The 21,695-nt window shown below is 37.9% G+C and overlaps 1 protein-coding gene and 1 long non-coding RNA gene across 4 annotated transcripts in view; one reads left to right on the top strand and one right to left on the bottom strand.

Moving 5' to 3' along the window:
• The first annotated feature begins 919 nt into the window (after nucleotides 1–919).
• The window catches only part of bicdl2 (BICD family like cargo adaptor 2), a 31,969-nt gene continuing 11,193 nt past the window's right edge, over nucleotides 920–21,695 (top strand). The window contains exons 1-7 of one of the 3 annotated variants that reach the window (XM_028810253.2): nucleotides 920–1,028; nucleotides 4,814–5,370; nucleotides 8,869–9,105; nucleotides 10,919–11,035; nucleotides 12,714–12,860; nucleotides 16,850–16,996; nucleotides 19,490–19,564. In XM_028810253.2, coding sequence (XP_028666086.1) covers nucleotides 5,089–5,370; nucleotides 8,869–9,105; nucleotides 10,919–11,035; nucleotides 12,714–12,860; nucleotides 16,850–16,996; nucleotides 19,490–19,564 — 1,005 coding nt within the window. In that variant the 5' untranslated portion in view covers nucleotides 920–1,028; nucleotides 4,814–5,088. Of the gene's footprint in view, nucleotides 1,102–1,127; nucleotides 1,317–4,813; nucleotides 5,371–8,868; nucleotides 9,106–10,918; nucleotides 11,036–12,713; nucleotides 12,861–16,849; nucleotides 16,997–19,489; nucleotides 19,565–21,695 lie in introns of those variants that run through there. The other 2 variants (XM_028810254.2, XM_028810255.2) reach the window with 2 other exon arrangements.
• On the bottom strand, nucleotides 8,868–11,006 carry LOC127529203 (uncharacterized). Its single transcript, XR_007935892.1, has 2 exons — nucleotides 10,462–11,006; nucleotides 8,868–10,209 (listed from the first exon to the last, which is right to left on the bottom strand). It is a non-coding gene; the product is annotated as an uncharacterized LOC127529203 (long non-coding RNA).

Below are 21,695 nucleotides of genomic sequence, written 5' to 3'. Positions count from 1 at the left end.
TTGGGGGTCATCTCATTGTTGCCCCTCTAGTGCACCTGTTGATAATTTCATTAACACAAAAGCGACTGAAACTGATTAACAACCCCCTCTGCTACTTAACTGACCAGATCAATAGCCCAGAGGTTTCATTGACTTGATGATGTACTCTGATTAAAAAGTGTTCCTTTAATTTTTTGAGCAGTATATATATGTATATATACGCTGTATATCCACATTATATATATTATTCTAGCTGTTCTCCCCATCTAAAACGGTTTGAAATCTATGTAAGTAATCAACATAGATCTCCGTGTCAATGTTTGCAGTGAACCATTCAATGCGTATGTCTCTTTTATGATAGATATGTGTATTTATCTATCATAAACTGTTAGTTTCCATCTAGAGCAATGAATGTGGAATTATGGTCTGAATATTGCATTTGAAGTAGCAGTGGTGCTGCAGTTCTGTTTGTATCACAAGGATGCAGTGAAATGCAGAGAAAATATTGCTTTAAAGACTGTTATTATTAAGGAAGTAAAAAACTACTTAATTCAATCTATGAGTCAGGTGGTAATCTGTGGAAATACAAATAAAGGGAAGGAAAAATGTCCAGAGGAGGAAAATATAGGTTGCAAAAAGAATAGTGGTTACTGTAAAATAAGTTTGGGAAGCCAAACTCACTGAAAGAGCTGTATCATCTTTGTGTGATCTCAATGTGCTCTTACCTTTGTGTGCAACATTTCGAAGAATGTAAAAAAAAACAAACTAATAAAATGTCTCCTCTTTTCTCATGTTCTAAGTGCATTAATGAGAGCTCACTTTCTTTTACCACAGCTTTGCTGTTGTGTTTACAGGTACTGGTGATGTCAGCATGTACCGCCCACCTGTGCTGACAGTAGCACCTGCCTCATAGCCCTGCCACTGAGAGATGGGACTCGCCCTTGGGAGTGACAGAGGAAACTTCAGAGTGAACCACGGCTGGGAGAGACTGTAAGTCTGCCTGGAGGTCACTGGAGACAGAAATGGAGGAAGGCAGGTGCACAAAGCAGGTAGGCAAGCTACAGGAAGAGAAATGAGGACACATGGAAGTTGGGGAGTCGGGGAAGAAGTCAGCATTTAAAGGTGAGAGAGAGAGGGAGAGGGAGAGCTGAGAGAGAGAGAGAGAGATCAGGTGGGGTATGTTTTTTGCTGTCCCATTTGCCAGCCATGGTAACGAAGCCCAGTGTCTAGTGGATATTCCTGGTAGCATAAAATAAAGGGTTAGAGAAAAAGGAATCAGGAATGTACAGAAACCAGGACAGAAAGGCCCACAGGCGGAAAGAGTGCTACACAAAAAGGTAACAGACCAAATATTAATAGGCGAGCAAAGAAAGAATGTGCACTGAAGCTGGTGGGGTGTGTCTTGACAAAATTGTTTTTGTAGTCATCAGCCATGTATAAAGAACACTATTGCGTGGGAATGTTTTTGTTTTTAATATGTTGGCATCTATGTGTCATTTTTCAAGTCTGGAATTTGCAGAACCTGCTCTTATAGTAGATTTTTAAGGTTTCCACTCTCCCTTAAGGAAAATCTAAGGGATAATCTTGCAGGGAATGGGAGTGAACATGATCAGCATGTTTACTATGTCCAAGACTACTAGATTCTTTGAGTTTATCAGGGGTCATAGATGCTGTTTCCTCTGTTGTAGTGACCATATTTAATTGTTTCCTTACTAGGGAAACCTTCACATAATCGTAACAGTTACTGCAGACAGAATCATAAAGTTGAACGTGTACTGTTGAGTCAGCACATCAACAGGACCTGTATATATTATGTATATTATGAGTCCTATAACCATACTATGAAGAATGATTAGATCCAGGGAGGGGAATGGCACTTATAAGGACATTAGAGGTGGGGCTTGGTTGGTTGTTGGTTGGTTGTTTTCTAGTGATGTATGCACGTGTTTAATTTTTTTGTCATATTTCCTAATTCTATATTGTTCATTTCTACACTGCATACCTGTATGTTTCACTCAAATTAATAAATGCAATACACAATGACCATAAAAAAGGAACAACATCACCACATAGGACACAAAGCACTACATTTTCATATTATAACATGTGGTCAGTGTTGCAGACACTGTATGATTTCCAAGAAAAGAAGTATAAATTGTTTACTCATAACTAGAGATACTGGCCTAGCTTATTGTTTGAAGGTTGAAGTTTTTTCATGAAATTATCTTTTGCAGGGTGTATGCTTGCCAGTGGGAGAAAAAATCTTTTTTGTATTAGTGCAAGGCCAGACTTCATTTGTCATTTCAGAAGGGTTACATTAAATGTGGATCTTAAAAGTGCTTGCACAAATGGCTGCTAAGAAAGGATTAAGTCTTTAGGTCATCTCTGCAGCTACAGTATTTTTTTATTTTTTTTATTATTTTCATGTCTAAGTTACATCATCTTTCAAAAGAAAGTGTATTTGATGAACTGATTAGAAATGCTTGTCAACAAGTCATGGCTCCTTGGTGTCTTTCACCAATAATATTATATGCTATATTGACTAAAAACATATTGGTTCTATTTCTTTAAGAATGGTGAATTGCCTCAAAGCAGTGTACATATTGACAAAGGTGTGAGCTTCAAAATCACAGAACTTGATTGATTGGATCTTGTGACAGTTTTGAATAGAACTGATGTGACTGCTGCTGAAGTGCATAGAAGCCATTTGCAGCTGGCCAGGATCTGTGTGCAGCTAGTATATGTACACTGCGGAATGTGTGCATACTTTACTGGAACAATACTGAATAAATAAAGATTTGTTTTTAATTTAGACACCTAAAGTGGGACTAATACATATATGTGACTATTCACAGAAGTAGTGAATGCCTTGTCACTCTAATAATAAGCTTCCTTCCCAAATGCATGGCATGAGAAAAGTGCCACCAGTATACGGCCAGGTACTCAGGGTGCTTTCTGTTAATTTGGTATGTGTTGTGAACTGAAGAATGCTGCAGCTTCAGAAATCTTTGGGGTGCCAACCTGGCCACACCCACTTAATAATAAAATAAAAAGTTCAAACAAAAATTAGTCCCCCAGGACACACAAGCTACTAACTTAATAAAACTTAATGTGCTCTTCAAACAACTAAATGGCACTGAACACAAAGACTCCATCTCCATGGCAGGTCAAAAGATGACCTCCATAGTCAGGTACCCCATTTATATTCCTCCGGTTCTGGAAGGGGTGGGGCTTGTGGTACCAAGAGGGGGCGATGCTAGGCATCATCTCCTGGCAACGGGTCGAATCTGAGGACGAAAGCAGAGATACAGTTAGCTGTAAGCAGCCCAATCTGTTTGATGATGGGATTGTTCAGCTTACTTGAGCACTCCCGAGGGTCTTTAAGCGTGCAGGTGTGGAAGTATACATATGTACAGCATGCATGTCTACTAGCGTTTGGCCATTTCTAGGTGTATTTGTTTTGTGAACAATAGTTTTTCAGTTTATTGTGTGGTAATTCGTCATTTTTATATGCTCATGGGTGTGAGGTTAGGCAGTGTTTGAGTTGTCTTTTTTGAGTAATTAAAGCCAGTAAATGGTTTTATAGATTTTATACATACATAGTTTCAACTTTACAGTAGATGACTTCATTCTATTCATTTATAAATATCTTGCAATGCTGGGGTGTTTGTGGAAGAGTGAAGATGTAACATAACATTCTCAATCCTACTTAATTCAAGGATTATAGTGAGGGGGTAGAAGGCAGAGTTTATTCCGGTAGCACCAGGCACAGTGCAGGAAGCAATCCAGCATAGCATGCCAGTCCATCACAAGGCACATTCTAGCGCACACCCATGGAGCCAATTCTGAATCACCATTTAACATAACATGCACATCTTCAAAATCGAAAACGGAGAAAAACCCACACAGACATGCAAAGAATGTATAAACCTCTCACAGACAGCAATCAAACTCAAGACTCAAACACACAAGGCGTGATCTGTGTGCAAGCAGTGCAAGCCATTGTGCCATCCCAAGAAAATATGTGTGAAAATGTACGTGTACGCTTGACTGTTAAATTTGTTCTGTATATTCTAAAAATCGCCTCATTGGTTATTAGTGCATAAAGCAGGCAAATAAAATAATTAATTTTGTTAAATTTGAAGAAATTCAAACATATTTGAATCATGGGTGGCACAGTGCAGCGGTATTTAGCACTACTGTATTTGCTGTCCAGTAGATCTGAGGTTATTTCTTAGCTAATTTGGGTAATTTTTTTCCCCTGCCTCCACTTGCTTTTGTTTGTGTACACCATTTATCTTCCATACCATTTATCTTCTACATCCTACATTGATGGTTTAAAGGCCAGAAGTCCACATGACCGTCATCATCAAGTTCTTCCATGAGAACCCTGAATACAATGAGGACTGATTGAGGTCATTTATGTTAGATATAATGCCTAGAGGGGGCTGGGTGGTCTCGTGGCCTGGAACCCCTGCAGTCTGGAGTTTTTTTGTTTTTTCTGTCCTCCCTGGCCATCGGACCTTACTTTTATTCTATGTTAATTAGTGTTCCCTTATTTTAATTCTTACTTATTTTCATTTTTCTCTTTCTTCATCATGTAAAGCACTTTGAGCTGCATTATTTGTATGAAAAATGTGCTATATAAATAAATGCTGTTGTTGTTATCCCAAAATCATGTACATAGGATAGATTGGTAATTCAAAATTTACCCCTTTACCCCTAAATCAATTTTCATCCCATCCAGGGTTGATTTCTAAGCTGACTTCCTTGCAGCCCTATAATTGATCAGACAACGGAGTGATGGATGCATGTTGTTTCTTTCATTTTGTAGGCTATACTGAAAGGGCAGAAAGAGGCATGAAGAAAGAAAATAACATGGACTGAGTCCGAACAAGAGCCAAGAAGAGCCAAGTCACACTTACTGCTGGCCAAAATTCTTGAATTTCTGTATCTTTAATAGAAATCAGGATGACACAGAGGCATTATCGAAAGCCTTCTCAATTCATTCAAAGGTTTGCATAAATTCAGCCCCTTTAAATAAGCCTAAATAAATTGTCAAATTTGCAAGGCAAAAGGCAGAGATTAAAAATCATTTTACAAACGTGCATGGCTTCTCTGTCACTGCAGAGGCTGGCGCTGTCAAGAAAAGATAGCCTTGCCTCCCCTTCTTTGGAAGACCCCTTCTATCCCTTTCCCTCTCAGCGCAGGGACTCACTAGTTACTCCAGAACTCACTAAGCCATCTTGCCTTGAGGATTCCCTGCAGTCCGATTCTAGTGATCTGTCACTGAGCAGAGATCTGACCCTCGCAGCTGAACTTGGAAAAGCATTGCTGGAAAATAACGAGGAGCTGAGGGCCACTCTGGCTGAACGGGACAAGGAAATTGAGGTGAGGATGGAGGAAGATGCAATGCTGATCTTTATGACTGTGTTCTCATTTAGCTGTTATATTTAAACTTATATCAGATTCCTCTGTTTGAATATCAGCCCAGACTCTGCTCATGTGGAGTTTCCACATTTTTTCTGTGGCTGCACAGAGGTTGTCCTCTGGCTAGTTCACTTTCTTCCTAAAGATGTGTGTTAGGTTAATTTGTACCTCCAAAGTCATTCTCTGTGTAAAAATGTACTCCATTATTGTCTGATGCCCTGTTCAGGGTTGGTTCCTTCTTTGCAGTCATTTCTGCCATCATTGGCTCACATGACCCAGGATTAGATAATAGGTGGATGAATGGAAAGATTAAAACTCACAAAGCCATGGATTTTTATTCTACCAATGGAAATTAATGTGACCTTAAACACATTTCCTTAATGGTCTGTATAACTTATATTTTAAATTATATTTGTGCATAAAGAGTTTTGGGATAGAGTATTCTATGTAATATAATTAACTTAAACTAACAAAAGCAGCCTGCCCAGGGTTTTTTCTGCTTAAAGTTGCCAGATAGCTTTCAGCCCCACCAACTCAAAATTGCATTATGCAGGTTTGATAATGGATGAATGGGTGGATGAATGAATGGAAAAAGTGCCTTTGTGATTCACTGTTGAAATGAATAATTTCTGATGGATTAGACTGAAGCATGTCAGTGCCCAATTAATCTTGTTATGTCTTCTTGAGTGTTTTCAAAGAGCAGCCTGTTTCTTGTTGTCTTCTCCCCTATCATTTTAATTTGTGGTGGTCTTTCACATGATCCCTTATCTCTTTAACAGCTTTTTTTGTGGTCTCTTAAGTTCCTCTCTTTAGGACATTTTAAAAAAATAAATCACGCTTCTTGTAACTTCCCAGTATATAGAATAAACATTTGCATGGATGTAGACTACATGAGCACATTAAACACATAGGAGATAGAAAACTGCACTTGGTCAATAGTGACTCCAGCTGCAGTTTGTATATTTTTCTCATGTTTTTACCTCTTGTTTTTCAGGGTTTCATTTTTTCTCCCACAGTTTAAAGGAAGCAAGTTAAGTGGATGAGCACATCTAAAATGATCTCACATGAGTAGGTTTGTCTGTGAGAATGGCATCACATTCAGAGATGGCTCCTGCACTTTTATTAGAACACAAATATTGGTATTCTGGTTTGCCACAGCTAAAGTGTCATAAGTTCACATCCTGGTCTGTCTGCATGGAATGTGCATGTTCTCACCATGTCCATGTGTGTTTTCCTCAAGTTCTTAGGATTCCTCCCTGTACCTCAGAATTATATGCTAGGATATTTAGCAGCTCTGAACTACCCATGTTCAAGTTCAAATTGAAGTAGAGGAGCAAGTGTAAACAGGTACATACGTAAATAAACCTGGAGGTGCACTGGCATCCTGTTCAGGATTGCTTCCTGCCATGATGTCAAAGCTCTTGGGATGTCTTTCAGAGCATGGTTGGATTTATGGAATTTTCAGAAATCATGCCTTAAAGAAAGCTAAATACATCTGCTAACATTCTAAATTGAAATTAAGGGAATGTGTGAAAAAAGCTAAGAAGCATTTCTTCAGACAAAGATTTGTAGGAATATGGAACAAATTCCAGAATCTTGTACGCAGGGTCGGCGCCACCATTAAAGCGAATTCGGCATTCGCCTAGGGTGCAGATCATAAGTTGGGGGAAAACCCAGCCGAGTGGGTTACTGAACAGTCGGTTGGCGCACTAATAAGCTTGGCCTAAGGTGCAAAATAACCTAGCACCGGCACTGCTTATATGTGAAGTGGAATCCTTGACAATTTTTAAAAAGTACTTGGAAGAGATCTTGGAACAAATTACCCATAAACAAATCAAAACAGATAGATGGGTTAAATGGATTCCTATCATTTGTCAGTCTTCTTATGGTCCTATTCTTTTGTACAGCTAAAGCATACAAAGTCAGATATTCAAGATATTTAAGTCTTAATTCAAAATATGAATTCATTTTGTGAATGTAATATCCTGTTGTCATCTAAACATTTTAACATGGTTATCAATACATTGATAATGTGGTATGACCAATCAAGACACAGCTGTACGGACACAAAAAGTCTCAGGTTCAAATAAGAATTTATTTTAATTTTATGCACACAGGTTATTTTTGAGCTCTTACAGGTACACAAGCACAATTGCTTTTTCTTTCCCTACCTTCCTCGCCTTCCACTCCTCCAGGAGAGTTTCGCCTTCTGCCTTCCGACTCTGACTCCCAGAGGTAAAGCAGAGTGACTCCTTTTATCCAGTATCTGGGAGTACTTCCAGTGCTAGGACATGGTCTGTTGGAAGTATTTAAGGGTCCCTCAAAGAAGGGGTTCCAAATTCCCGCAGCACCACCTGACGGCACCTATGGAACCAAACATGACTGTCCCACAGGGCTACAAATCCCAGCATGCTCTGTGGGTGTCTGAATGGATAGCAAAGGATGCTACTACCTATTGTGCTGGAGATGCATATAGTCCCTCCCATGTCTCTCCATTATACTGACCTCCCCAGCTGGGAAAGAATCTTTCGCAGAGACCTTCCGGGATGCCAGCATCTCCGTTGCTTCATTGGGACCTTTGCCCATCTTTAGGTTGGGGCAAGGAAAATCCTGCTTTTGTTCATGTCCTAGTAATGTTTTGGCTTCCTGGCCGGGCAAGGGTCCTTAAACCATCCTGCTTGCCATCATGTACAGTGTATATCCATCTAGTATTCTGTACATTCTTTCTCAAAGACAGTATTGTGAAAGACAGAGGCCAGTGCCAAGTAAATATTAATTAGTTCATTCACTTTTCTGTACTTGACTTATCCTGTTCAGGTTCACTGGGGTCCTGGAACATATCCCCACAGTATCAAACACAAGGCAGGAAGCAGCGCTGAATAGAGCAGCAGTCTGTTGTAGGGCACATTATAGGGCACATGCTGCTGGTGGTTGGAGGGTCTCCAGGGCCAGGTGGTTGGAGTTAAGAATGAAAGAATGGGAGAGGAGGTATGCGCTTGTATCAAGTTTGCTTGAGGGGCAGAATGCATAGCAGAAGAAATCAAGATTTCCCATTTTAAAATAGAGCAATGACACTCTTAGAGGTGGGTCACTCAGCTTGTGCAGCAATGAAGGATGTAGCAAGGTGCAAGAACTAATGTGAATCACAGGCCACATTGAACACTTGGCTCACACCAGACCTGTTTAGTATTTGTGTGAATGTATTTGTGATGTGGGACAAAAACAATAGTATCAAAAAAAGGCCCTGCAGACATGAGAGAACTTGCAAACTCCACCGAGGCAGGCCTCTTGGTAACTGCTGGAGTCACAGTGCCATTCATTTGAACAGACAGATTATTAATAATAATGAGCATTGTAACAAAAACAATAAATAAGATATGCAATTCATACACAGAGAATCCTCCATGATAAACAATCTGATGAGTTTTTAGTAATTGCTTTGTTTTTCCTTTAAACCAGAAATGCTATTCTTTCATTGAGACTTTACAACAACAGCATCATGAGATAAAGTTGAAACTGGAATCTGAGAACACTGAGTTGGCCCAGCGTGTTGCTGATTTAGACTTTGAGCTGACAGAGGCAAGGTCTGACTTACAAAGATGGCAGAATCAGAGCAGAGACAAGAAGAAGGAGGACAATGATGACCTAAAGGATCTGTCCAGTCATAACCAGAGGCTTGTGGAGCAGCTTGCAGAGGTACATTTGAGGATTTTTTTATGTGGGGTTACTCCTTATTCATGTTATTGTTGCACTATTAAACAAATGCCACTTTTATTTTCCTTATAAGCAGTAACAGGTAGTAGCCAGCAGAACCATCAAGGACTATGATGGCATCTTACAGGGTTCAGCTGCTCTTGGATACCAGAGTTAATACTTTGCTAAAAGAGCCCCCAAAGCAAATGCATTAGGGGTATGTGAAAATGTAGAATAACCCGTTAAGGTGTGGAGGAATTTTGCTCTAAATCAGTTCTTGCTTCACTTACAAAAAATGATCAGTGAAGAAGTGCACATGCTCACTTTCCTCACCACTTTTTAATTTAACTTACAAATCTTTATTTCCAATAACCTTTATCTTTACAAAAAATGGAAAGGTAATGTTGATCAGTCATATGACACTCTGTTTCACCCACCCACTACTAAGAATGCAGACCAGCAAGACTCTAAAAAAATAAGGACATGTTGCTCTTATGGTTACACAAGAAGACACACCCGCCACTTGGAAGTGCCAACTTCTGAGACTAAACACAGTCTTGCAAGAAATGGCATTTATGTTTATCATGAAAATCCCTGGAGGTGCACCTGACACCTGGAGGACATAAATAAACCTGCTGGATTCGTCTAAGTAACAGCAAACAGATAGGAGTCTGGGACTGTTTCCCCTAGCAGGATTCAGGGTGACAGACAAATTACCTACTAAGAAGTTGTAACTAGAAAGTGCAAACATTAAAAAAAGAGGAAACCTTCGATAAACTGAAATTTTAATATCTTATGACCTACATGGGGGTCAAGTGCAGTTAATCTTTTTGACATATGGATTATTGCTATTGTCACACATGCACATCTGTGGACCGCTCTCCGGTCTCATTTGAGGTATTTACTACCACCCCAGGATGAGAGAGGGTGCTGGCGTTAACCTTCTCCTCTTTTGTTCCCTTCACAGCACAAAGAAAATGCCCAGTGAGGGCAGCTGGCTCTGCTCCTTTCCAGTCCCCCATCTGTAAATCCCGCAGCTGCTGGAAGGTGTCAGTCACTTTTGAACCAAACGCATCGTAGGACGGAATTGCCTTTTAAACCTGACAACTTTCTTGTTTTGAACAATATTCTTGTATTGGCAGCATAGCAGCTCAGTTTCATTATTTTTTTCCTTTTGTTTGGCACTGGAATTAAAAAGAATCAACCGGGTTGGCACCCCAGCTTTTTTCCGTGGTACCTTGCACTTCTTTACTTCAATAAGTACATCACATGGTCTGACAAAAGACAAGGTGTTTTGACTGTTGTGGCTGCTAGGGGGTGCTTTGAAAACTAAAACAAATGCCAGCTTAATCCCACCACACAAAAATCATTTATTAACAGTTCTCAATATGAACAGAGAGCCCTTCTCATTATCTTGTTAACAAAGAGTCCATCCATCCATTATCCAACCCGCTATATCCTAACTACAGGGTCACGGGGTCTGCCGGAGCCAATTCCAGCCAACACAGGGCGCAAGGCAGGAAACAAACCCTGGGGAGGGTGCCAGCCCACCACAGGGCACACACACACACACACACACACACACACCCATGCATGGATGTTTTCAAATTTGGCATTTTTATATAAACCGGAAAGACAAAATTAAATGCTTACCATTGACATATTGAAATCCACTGAATCCTTAATTCATTTTTATTTGTGTTGCATGACTAACATCTAAAGTTGACCCTAGGATTTTTGCCTTACAGTTTGTGTAAATTAACTCTTAAACATTATGGATTCTTCTCTGATGTTCTTCTCCTAATGTACTTTCCAGGCAGTGGGAGTTGAACATGAGCTAAGGAAGGAGCTGCGGAGTTTAAGAGAGGAACTGGAAGAAAAAAATCTAAAAAACTCGATTTGGGCAACGAAGATGGACGGACTACAGATACAGGTGAGACCTTTAGTACTGAAATGTGCATTAATATTGCATGGTTTCTGTTGCCTTTGTGGTTGCAACCTTAGGCACATACTGGTTACATACATAACTGAAGAAGAATTAAAATTTTTGTTCTTGGTATTTACCATACTAATTCTATTGTGTTGTAGCAGGGCACAGAATTCTGGTCAGCATCCCACCCAATGTTTCACAATGTCTCAGCTTATCAATCCAAAGCCTATGTGGGCATTATTTGTTATTAATAAAGCATTAAATCTTGTGAAAATGTGTAAAACTAACAACTTCAATAAAATTGTGCATCTAAAAAATTCGGACATGAGTGTCATTAGGCTTTGCGCTATAGGAACAAGTTACCCGAAACTATTCTATAACAATTCAGTAATTATTTGCCACTCTGATGCTAATCTTTCTCATCATAAAATAGGTCATTACGATAGCAATTGACGAGAAGAATTCATAATTAATTGCAAAATTACGGTATTTGAGGGTTCCTCGAGTCTAGAGTGTTTCTTTTTCTTGCATGATTGGACTCAAAAACTAATCAGCACTTTGTCATCACATAACAGGCTTAAGTTTTGAGTTTGGTATTTTCCGTCCAGCCATTTTAGCTCTAGATCTTCTTCAAGAAACTGTGACACACACACACACACACACACACAGACAGACACGCACCAGTCATCGAGATACCAATGTTTTCAGTACCAAGAGATCCATCAAAAGCTGGAGACTGAAATTGTTGACAAATCTAAAGCTTTCGCTTCTCCTCCATAGAAGGTAGGTTATGGTGGGAAAGGGCGCAAAGCAAAAATTCCTGTTTTGCCAAGTACCTTTTAAAAGTGATCACATGTCTTTTTACATTTCTCATATATGAAGTATAGGGAAAGCATTGTAATCATCCAAAGATTCAATGTCGAGATTTTGATGAATCTTCCTGACTTTCTTGTATATGAAGTATAGGGAAGGCATTGGAATCCTCAAAAAATTTCATTTTGAGATTTTGATGAATCTCAATGTTTTAGACCATAACCCCCCCCACACCCCCCCCCCCCGAGTCCGAAAATACATTTTTTGGAATTATTTGTGTGTGTGCGTGTGTGTGTGTGTGCGTGTGCGTGCGTGTGAATCAATAACTTGAGAACACTTTCACTTAGGTCAGCCAAATTTTGCATACAAGTAGGTACAAAACATAGATTTCCTTCAACTTTTGAGCTATTTCCACTAACCGGAAGTGGTACTTTACCTTTTATTTATGCAGCTGCAGAGCTTGATTTATTCGACTTCATTTTTGTAATAATTGTTCGATATATTATTAATTTGATTTGATTTGTTGTTGATGGTTCTTTAATGTACATAATATAAAAATATAATCATTGTCTTGCAGTTTACTCCTCAAATATCCAACCCCATATCTGAGTATACGAGAAAGTCTAAGGGAGACCACTCCCAATTTTTTTAAGAAACAAAAAAACACAATCATAATTTGGCAATTGTCAATTTAATGTCATTTGAAATATATTGGACTTTGTCTGAGCTTATTCCTTTCAATGTTTTCTGAATAAATAACCTTTGGAGGATGAAACTGTACCAGTTTAGATAGCTTTACTATTTTCCCAGACAGCTGATTTCCTGTTTGTGTCTTGTGATTCCTTGACTCTCCATGTTTCTCCTTCAGAATTCTTTGTTGTTAGAAAGGAAGATTGATTCAGAAAAGCAAATGAAATTCTTTCAGGCGGAAAATGGGAGACTGAAAAATGAAGTAACCACACTACAGGACAGACTGAATGAACTGCTGGATAAAAGCAGGGACAAAGAAAAGGAGGTAAGGGGAGATGGGAAAGAAACAGAATCGTTGAAATGTCTAGAATCAATGAGTTCCTCAATACATCTGTCATACTGTAATTTTCTCAACTGTGCTATGCAAAGATTTTTATTAATGGCTTGGTCCTCAGCTCTTTAAATTTGAGTGTGGTTTTAGCTATTGAAGATTTTAGCCTAATTTTTTCTTAATAACATTCATGTTAAAATTAAGAGCTAAGTTTAGTACACTATTTTAGTTTCATAAATAACGTTTTATTCATGATGATTAGCTGTTTTATTATAATGACCATAAAGCTTAGTGCAGAGTGTGGGGGTAAGCATGAGGTGGGACAATAACATGAAGCCTTCATCCTGCTTAACCCAGTTTAGGGTTATAGAGAGGCTGGTGCCTCTCCCAGTTATCATTAGATAGATAGATAGATAGATAGATAGATAGATAGATAGATAGATAGATAGATAGATAGATAGATAGATAGATAGATAGATAGATAGATAGATAGATAGATAGATAGATAGATAGATAGATAGATAGATAGATAGATAGATAGATAGATAGATAGATACTTTATTAATCCCAGGGGGAAATTCACTAGATGCAATGCATGAACCATTCTTGGATGGATAGCCAGTTTAAGATCACCAATGAACAATCCACATAAACCTTTAGACTGTAAGAGGGAAGCCCACAGAGTTATAGGGAGAATGTGCAAAGTCCACACAGACAGTGACCAGGCAATGTCTGGGATTCAAACACATGAGTTTGGATCAAGAGCAGAACTACTATGAAACTAATCAATCCTGGAGGGGCCACAAAAGCGACTTTAGTCCCCATTGCTTAAAACGTTTGGGTGCCTACAGTATGAGAGGGTATTTTTAAAAGCTAATAATATTAATAATATAGTGTAATGGAATATAAAATAATAGTTAAAATAAAAATTAAAAAGCTGTTAAAGTATCATGTAGGCTAGCTGTAAATGAAAAAAGAGTCAAATCAAGGATGCTTCATTCTAAATATATTTAATATATTTATAAATTATTTAAAACACTGCTAACATTTATGACAAAAATTATCAGTTTATTATAATTATTTATCTTATGTTAGTTGTAATTGAAAAAATAAAAGTGCAATCCATTGCTTGCAGTCATTGTAAAGAACAACATTTTGGTAACTTTTTATTTACAATCTTATAAAATCTTAAAATATCCTAAAATATAAACTATTACGATAAATAATAACAATTTTACATTTATTTGGCTAACACTTTTATCCAATTCGACTGACAAAATTTATAATATGATTGGCTACATTTCCAATTTGGGCACAGACACATCAAGTGATTTGCTCAGGGTCACACAGTGTCAGTGGTGGGAACTGAACCCACAACCTCCTCAGTTAAAGTCCAAACCCTTAATCACTGCACCACAGTGCCTAAGTTCAACTTTCCCTGTGTACAAACACAATTCAGTAAAAGGGTAAAAAAAAGGTTAAATGACATGTCGTAACAAAAAAGGAGAGCCAATGAAAAGGCAATATTGATGCTAACATGAATCATGTGTCTTTTCAACATGATAGCACTCATGATAGTGATCTAGACAAGAATTTTTTTCAATAAAGCGTTCAAAAGGATAAAAATAAATGATATATTTAGAGAAGTAAGATTAGTAATAAAGGAGAAATACTGTTAGAATAGCCTAAGCCTATTGTTTTTATGAACAGGGGTTACCGAGACTTCATTGCTGGTTGTGAAGGCCCCATAAATGTAGGTCCGCTACTGTCTGGATCCATGAAGCAGCAACACCAACTACTGTGGCACTTTGCTGAATAAATGCATATCAATTTTTAATCCCCACACTAGCCAAACCAAGAAATGAACAATATTTTTTAATTTAGTATAAATCTTTTCTGTCAGGAACTGACTGTAACTAATGTTGCTTCTGTTTGGTTTCCATTCATTAGTTTCTGTTTGGTATGTAAATTAATTTGTATCTTTTTTTCTTTACTTTTTCTTATTGGGTATTGTTCTTTGATCACACACATCTGAATCTATGATGCTAAACCACTTACAAGTGTGTTTGTATCTGCATAATATTTCATAGCGACTATCTTATTTAACAATAATCTTTGCACCAGAACATTGCCTGAACTTTGTTAAATGAACACTCCACCCACAAATTATATATTTTTTATGACTTACTTACCCCATGCAGTTTATAGTGATGGCAGAGAATAATTTTCAAGATGTTACCGGCAATGTATGAAAAGCAGGCATTGTATAGAATGCCTAGGCAATATAGAGAATGCCGAAAATTGGACGTCAAAGTATGAAACGATTAATATTTCACACATTTCCTAGTCATTCTATGCAATGCCAAAAGTATAAAATACTTTGAATTTGTTCAGCAAAGACTCTAGCCCATACTGTGCTGTATGAAAATGGAAGAGCAAGGTGTAGTGTCCGAGAAGGAATCATGGCATATTGACATGCAACGACAATCTAAAGTGTGAGCCAATGCTGCAAAAAACAGTGTTTTCCTAACCGAAACTACTCATCAGAAGTTAGTAAGCGATGTGAAAAAGGCCAAGATGACTACTAAGAAGGAACTACGGGACTACTGGATGCTGAATCACTATGATGTCATGTTAGTGGAAAACAAAAGTAAACTGATTTATCCAGTTAAAGAAGGCATTAGTGCTATCCAGTTCTACATCACAAACTCTGAGTTATTTAACATACTTCATGATGCTCATTTGGCCATTGGCCATGGAGGACGTGACAGAATGTTAAAAGAACTTTCACCCAAATACAAAAACATTAATTTTCATGATAATTAAATGCAATTTAAAATAATTTTTTTTCCTTCCTTGCTGCTACAAGTAGGTTCATATTTTATTTTCTCTTGTTTTCCTCAAAAAGAAAGTCCTATACTTTATTTTGTAATTCTTTCTTTTTCATATACGTCTTTTCATTACTCTCTTTTATTATTTTGCCTAAATAGCATTTGTCATTCTATATAATACCTAGGTATTACATAGGGAAAATATATATAATATTAAAATAATTTGGATATTTCATACTTTGCCCAAAAATGCCAGAAATTCTATATATTGCCTAGGCATTCTATACAATGCCTGCTTTTCATACATTGCCAGTACAGATATAAAGTTTCTGATATAATGGGTGTCTATGGTGACCTGCCTCCCCACTTCTTTTGTTGGTCAGGAAGTCAGCAAAGTAACAGTTGATTCATCGGCTAACATCATGCATCATATGATGTCTGCGGTGCAAATTTCATGGAGAGATGAGTACAGCTAAAGATTCAAATTTAAAGAAAAGCAAGTGAAAACATTATCAGGAAGAGAGTATGCCTTAACAAGCAGAAAGTCAATTCAACTGTACAGTTTTACAGACTGACACTAAATAATCTTGTGATACTCCAGTTGTGGCTTACTGCTATGAATGTAAAAAATGTAAGGCAGAGAAGAAGCTCTTCAGTTATAATGCTCATTTGAGTGCATTCCATTTTTGTTCACAAAAGCATTTTCTGCAGCATTTTACATTAATTTATTTAATACTAGCTGAAGTAATTTTACTGTCTTCTAACATACCTGCTACTGGAATGTGGGAATGAAAGTCCACACAGACACAGAACCTTTACACTCCAGGGAGACAGTTCCCTTTCTAGAATCTGAAATAAAGACTCTAAAGGTGTGAGGCAGCAAACTACCAAGTCCATTTTTTAATTGTATTCACACAATTTCCATTCTATTTGTGTTGTCTGTGACATGACACCTGCCATAATGCTCATTTTTATGTAATGTACTGTGGAAGTGGGGGTGGGGGAGGGTGGGGGTTGTGTATACAAAGGATTCAGAATTATCTGTAGATGAACTTATATCTAAGGTCTCCCTGCAAGATCTATCAGGACTTTTTGACAGCCATAGACTTTTCTTTGAACTTCTATATACAGTAAACTCTTTATTGTCAACAGCTGTTACAGAACCGGGCAGACTTGTTTGAACTCCGATCTGTGAATCGTTCACTCCAGACCCGGATTCAGGACCTTGGAGAAGAAATTACCCTGAAGGAGATGGACTCTCCTATACCATCCATACAATTGGAGATAGAAGAAGCACAGGTTTGTACTTAGTTGGGTTATGATTTCATATTGTGGAAAGCAGATTCAGACAAGTTATATGCCAATCTTTTCAAAATAGCCACCATAGGATGGATGTCTTATAGGGGATAGGAATGATTCAGTTGCCATCAGTTCTTTACTAATTATCAATGCTATTGAGCAGCAGAAGAGACAGAAAAACAGGTTCTGTCATTGTCATTTAGCCACAGAGATACTGTATATGCCCTTAAATATAAATTGGTAATAAACACACTGGAAATTCTGCATTAAAATATCCACCACCATCTTGAAAAGTATATGTAATCTGCAAATTGACAACCCATTACTTCCTGTGTGGTTCTTGTATTTTTGTACATTCTTCAGAAAGGTTCATCCAACACAATCATTTCACCTGATATGTTCTTGTCTTACTGCTCATTGAAATTATAAGTGTGTTTTAAGTCACTACCATTAAAGGCTGACCTGTTTGTTTCCTTTGCAAGATGTTAAGAAGCACCAACAATGGCAGAAAGGCCTGCATGTCACTCCAGTGTACACATCCAGCTGACTGGTTTGGTACACCTAGCTGTCATAAGGCTTGGTTAATGCCCATCCATCCATCCATTTTCTGCCACTTATCCAGGTGAGGGTGATGTCCAGACTTCCCTTTTCCCAGCTCCTCCTGCATCTCCTCCGTGGGGATACCGAGGCATTCCCAGGACAGCCAAGACATATAATGCCTCCAGTGTGTCCTGGGTCTGCCCCAAGGTCTTGTTCCAGTTGTGCATTCCAGAAAAACCTACCCAGGGAGGCAGCATCCTAATCAAACATCTAACCACCTCAACTGGCTCTTTTCAATGCAGAGCTCCTCACAAATGTCTACACTTCTTACCCTGTCTCTAAGGCTGAGCCCAGATGTCCTGTGAAGGAAACTCATTTCTGCTGCTTGTATTCACAATCTACTTCTTTCAGCCACTACGCAAAATTAGTGACCATAGGTGAGGGTAGGAATGTAGATCGACCAGTAAATCGAGAGCTTCACCTTTTGGCTCATCTCCCTCTTCACCACAACTGGTGCAATGTCTGAATACCTGTGGATCCTGTTCCAATCTGCCTGTCAATCTCCCACTCTCTTCGTCCCTCACTCATGAACAAGATCCCAAGATACTTAAACTTCTCCACTTGAGGCAGCACCCTATCCCCAGCCCAAAGAAGGCACTCCATCTTTTTCTAGCTGAGGACCATGACCTCAGACTTGGAGGTACTGGATAGGTATGCATTCAGTTTTAATCAATGTGAACTTTAGAAAGTTTAGTGCAGATGCCTTAGCATAGGCGGAGTGGTGGCGCAGAGCTGTCATTCCTGCCTCATAGCACTAGGGTCTGCATGGAGTTTGTACATTCTCCGTGTGTATTTATGGGCTGATGGGTATCAGTGAGTGTTATGTGAGTTTACTCACTCAAAAATGTTATTCTCAGTTCTTTAATTACCATATGCTCGTCAAGAATGACTATGCATACTCTTTAAAATCTGAAAATTGGTTTTTAGCGATTCAATCCGTTTCATTGTGGTTGGTGTCTAGTGCACACTCAGCCTTTTAATTTTCTTGGTATTTTTCTGTCATGCTTGTGTATCACATGCCTTGGAAATTGTCACCTGCTGGTGGCTTGGCTCTTTCAAAAATCTAAGGCTTTTATATAAAATGCAACACAGTGTAATCAGTTCAGTTCAAGTTATGTGTTATGTGTACAAAGTACAATTAAACTCCCTCCGCAGGCTTTGAAAAATAGCAACACAGAATGTAACAGGTGAAAAGTAGGCATTGTTTAGAAAAAATAATAATTTTCATAGCACACTTCTGTCTGTTGTTACAAGCCATGGCAGAAAATCAATGCTGAAGAAACAGAATTGGATAAGTAAAAGTAGAATAATAAATAAAATATAGCTTGGCGAATGGGGGTTGTCATAATTTCAGCCATGGTGCCTGCTGCTAACAGACAAGCAAGCAAGAAACACATATATTCTTGCTTCAAGAAAATAGTACCTAGTATATGTGATCAAAGTGATTATTTCTAGCTTACTTTTGTTATTAGAAGCATGGCTCACAAATGTGGAAGGCACATTTTCTTAAATCAAAACTTTTGCTACTTCAAAATGGACTTATTCAGTAAGTTTTAATTGGGATCCTGGTACCCATTAGGTCCATTATGAAATGTAAATGCAGGCTAGCTATTTTTTAAAATTTATAAAAATATACTTCACTTTAGAATGCAAATGTCAAATTAATATATCCCATGAATGTGAAGAAATAACTGACTTGAAAAATACCTATTTTATCCTTTAATACTGTAATAGCTTGTTTATGTACACTGTACTCCTGCCAGCACTTGCTATTTAGGGCCTGGTTTTAGGCATACTGTATGTTCACAGCATTTTAACACAGTAGGAGTAACTGCATTCTATTGTAGCATATGCTTTGATTTAAATTTTAACAGAATGGCTTTTATTTTGCAGAGAGCGGATGCCTCATTCCTTCTCTCAGAGGTTGTAAAAGAAAAAGACAAGGAAATTGAGAGTCTAAATAATGAGGTACCTTTCTGTTTTTGAATGAGCATGCAAGAAAATATTTCACAAAGCATTTGGCCCATCAAACAAGTGTCATCACAGCAAAAGTGTTGATACTGTTAGGGTAAATCTAAAATAAATATTGTTTGCATATGTACCTAATTTAACACTGGCAGTTTTGCTGTGCTGTAAGTTTATGTCTCTATCTATTTGTTATCCAATAACAAAAGAAAAATTACTGTGCATCACTGATTTTTTTTATCATTTGGCAATATTCATAGTTTAAAATGGTGATGTGCAGATGGGTTGATCAGCAAAGTTTAATTTTTACTTACTGGATTCCAAATGGGGAGAAGCTTAATACTGTATTTAGAGCTTCTACACATAAAAAAAACACTAATGTTTCTACACAGGTAGCAAATAGGTATATGTAGCATATCAGACAGAAGTTTGCATTATTTGAATCTATCCATCTATCGATTCCTCGTCTTTTTCCCTAGTCAATGAAAGTCAGACTATTTCTGAACAGCAACATGGATGAGGCAAGAAAAGCCCTTACCTGAAGTCAGAAGGCCAGTCTATGGCTTCCATATACTGTACATCCACAAATGAAATTTAGGCTGGCCCATTGGCATGATGGTATGTCTGTCAGTGGAACCTCGTGTCCATTAAAGATCCATTTCCACAATTCACTGAATCTAATTTAGGTTTACAGGGAGCAAGGACAGAAAGGAGGAAAAGACAGTAACTAGTACCCTGCAGCATAAGTGCAATAACTCAGCTATACTCATAAATTCACAATAGACCAAACTAGAGACCCAAGATGATCTGACAGGTTAACTTATGCATAAAGAAGATTCCAGAAAAAAAAAACAGAAGAAAAAGTGTGAACGCAATGCTCACCAACCCAGAATTTACCAGAATTTATATATAAATTAAGACAGACAAGCTACATGCTAAGTCACTGAACCGCCCTGAACTTTTAATGACTTCATATATCCTCACTTTTCCTTTGTGGCAATGTTAGCACAAACTGCATACCTAGTTTGTGCTATGAGCAGTGGATTCCATGGCTTTAAATGTTACACTGCAGGTTTTGAAAAACAGTTTGATGAATATGATTTTGTTGTTTAGAGTGTGGGCCACATTACAGTTCTAAATGCCACCAAGTAGCAAAAAGTGGACCAAATATATGGACCAATCAACAATAACAGATCATGCTTGACATCTTATATTTTTTACAAAATGCACTTGAATGACAGATGAAGAAATTTGCAATGCATCTTCATGATATATTTATTTACTTCAGTCCCTTTTTGCATGTGCATATTTTTTAACTAAGGTGAAGAAAAGTTTGGCAAGAATCAACCGTACATACCATATATACTTACGTTTAAGTTCCCCCACAGATAAGTCAGGGCTTGATTTTCCAGTATAATTTCCGGTATTTTACAATTTCGGTCGTATAAGTCGAATATGGAAAACTTACATTATTAATCCAAGTATTATATCTTGCCTGAATTAGGGGCCTGAGTTGCCTCGAAAGCTTGCATATTGTAATCTTTTTAGTTAGCCAATAAAAGGTGTCATTTTTCTTGACTTTTCACTACGTTATTAATCCAAGAAATTATGATATGCTAACACTCACCTGAGAGAGTAACCATGAAGCAGACTGCTTTTTTTATATGTATTGTGCCTACGTGACGACACGGTAATACCTGAACTATTCCGAAGCAACGTTTGCACTGTTTTGTGTTTTTTGTATCTCACACCCTTCATACACCTTTATCATAAGAGTGTTCAATCAGAAGAAAATATTAATCTGGTTTTAAACTAAAAGTCGTTGAAGTGGCGAAAGAAATTGGTAACTGTGGTGCTGCAGCAAAATTCGATGTGTCTGAGAAACTGGTGCAAGATTGGAGGAAGCAAGAACATGTAAAAAATAAAAAAATAAAAATTAACTGTATTTTTGAACGGGTATATATATTGGGGTCTGATTTTATGATCGATTTTTCGGATTTGAAGACCTGAATTATACGTAAGTATATGCGGTAATTCAATTTCTGTTACTGCAGTCTCTGCCGTGTGTCTCTTTAAACTTGACTACAAGATAGGAGTGCCAAGAGCTACATTTGTCGTCGTGTGTAATTTTGAA

This window comes from Erpetoichthys calabaricus, chromosome 9 (assembly GCF_900747795.2).
Source record: "Erpetoichthys calabaricus chromosome 9, fErpCal1.3, whole genome shotgun sequence".
NCBI lineage: Eukaryota > Metazoa > Chordata > Cladistia > Polypteriformes > Polypteridae > Erpetoichthys > Erpetoichthys calabaricus.
The sequence above is the reverse complement of the archived record's forward strand: the minus strand, read 5'-3'. Positions and strand labels throughout refer to the sequence as shown.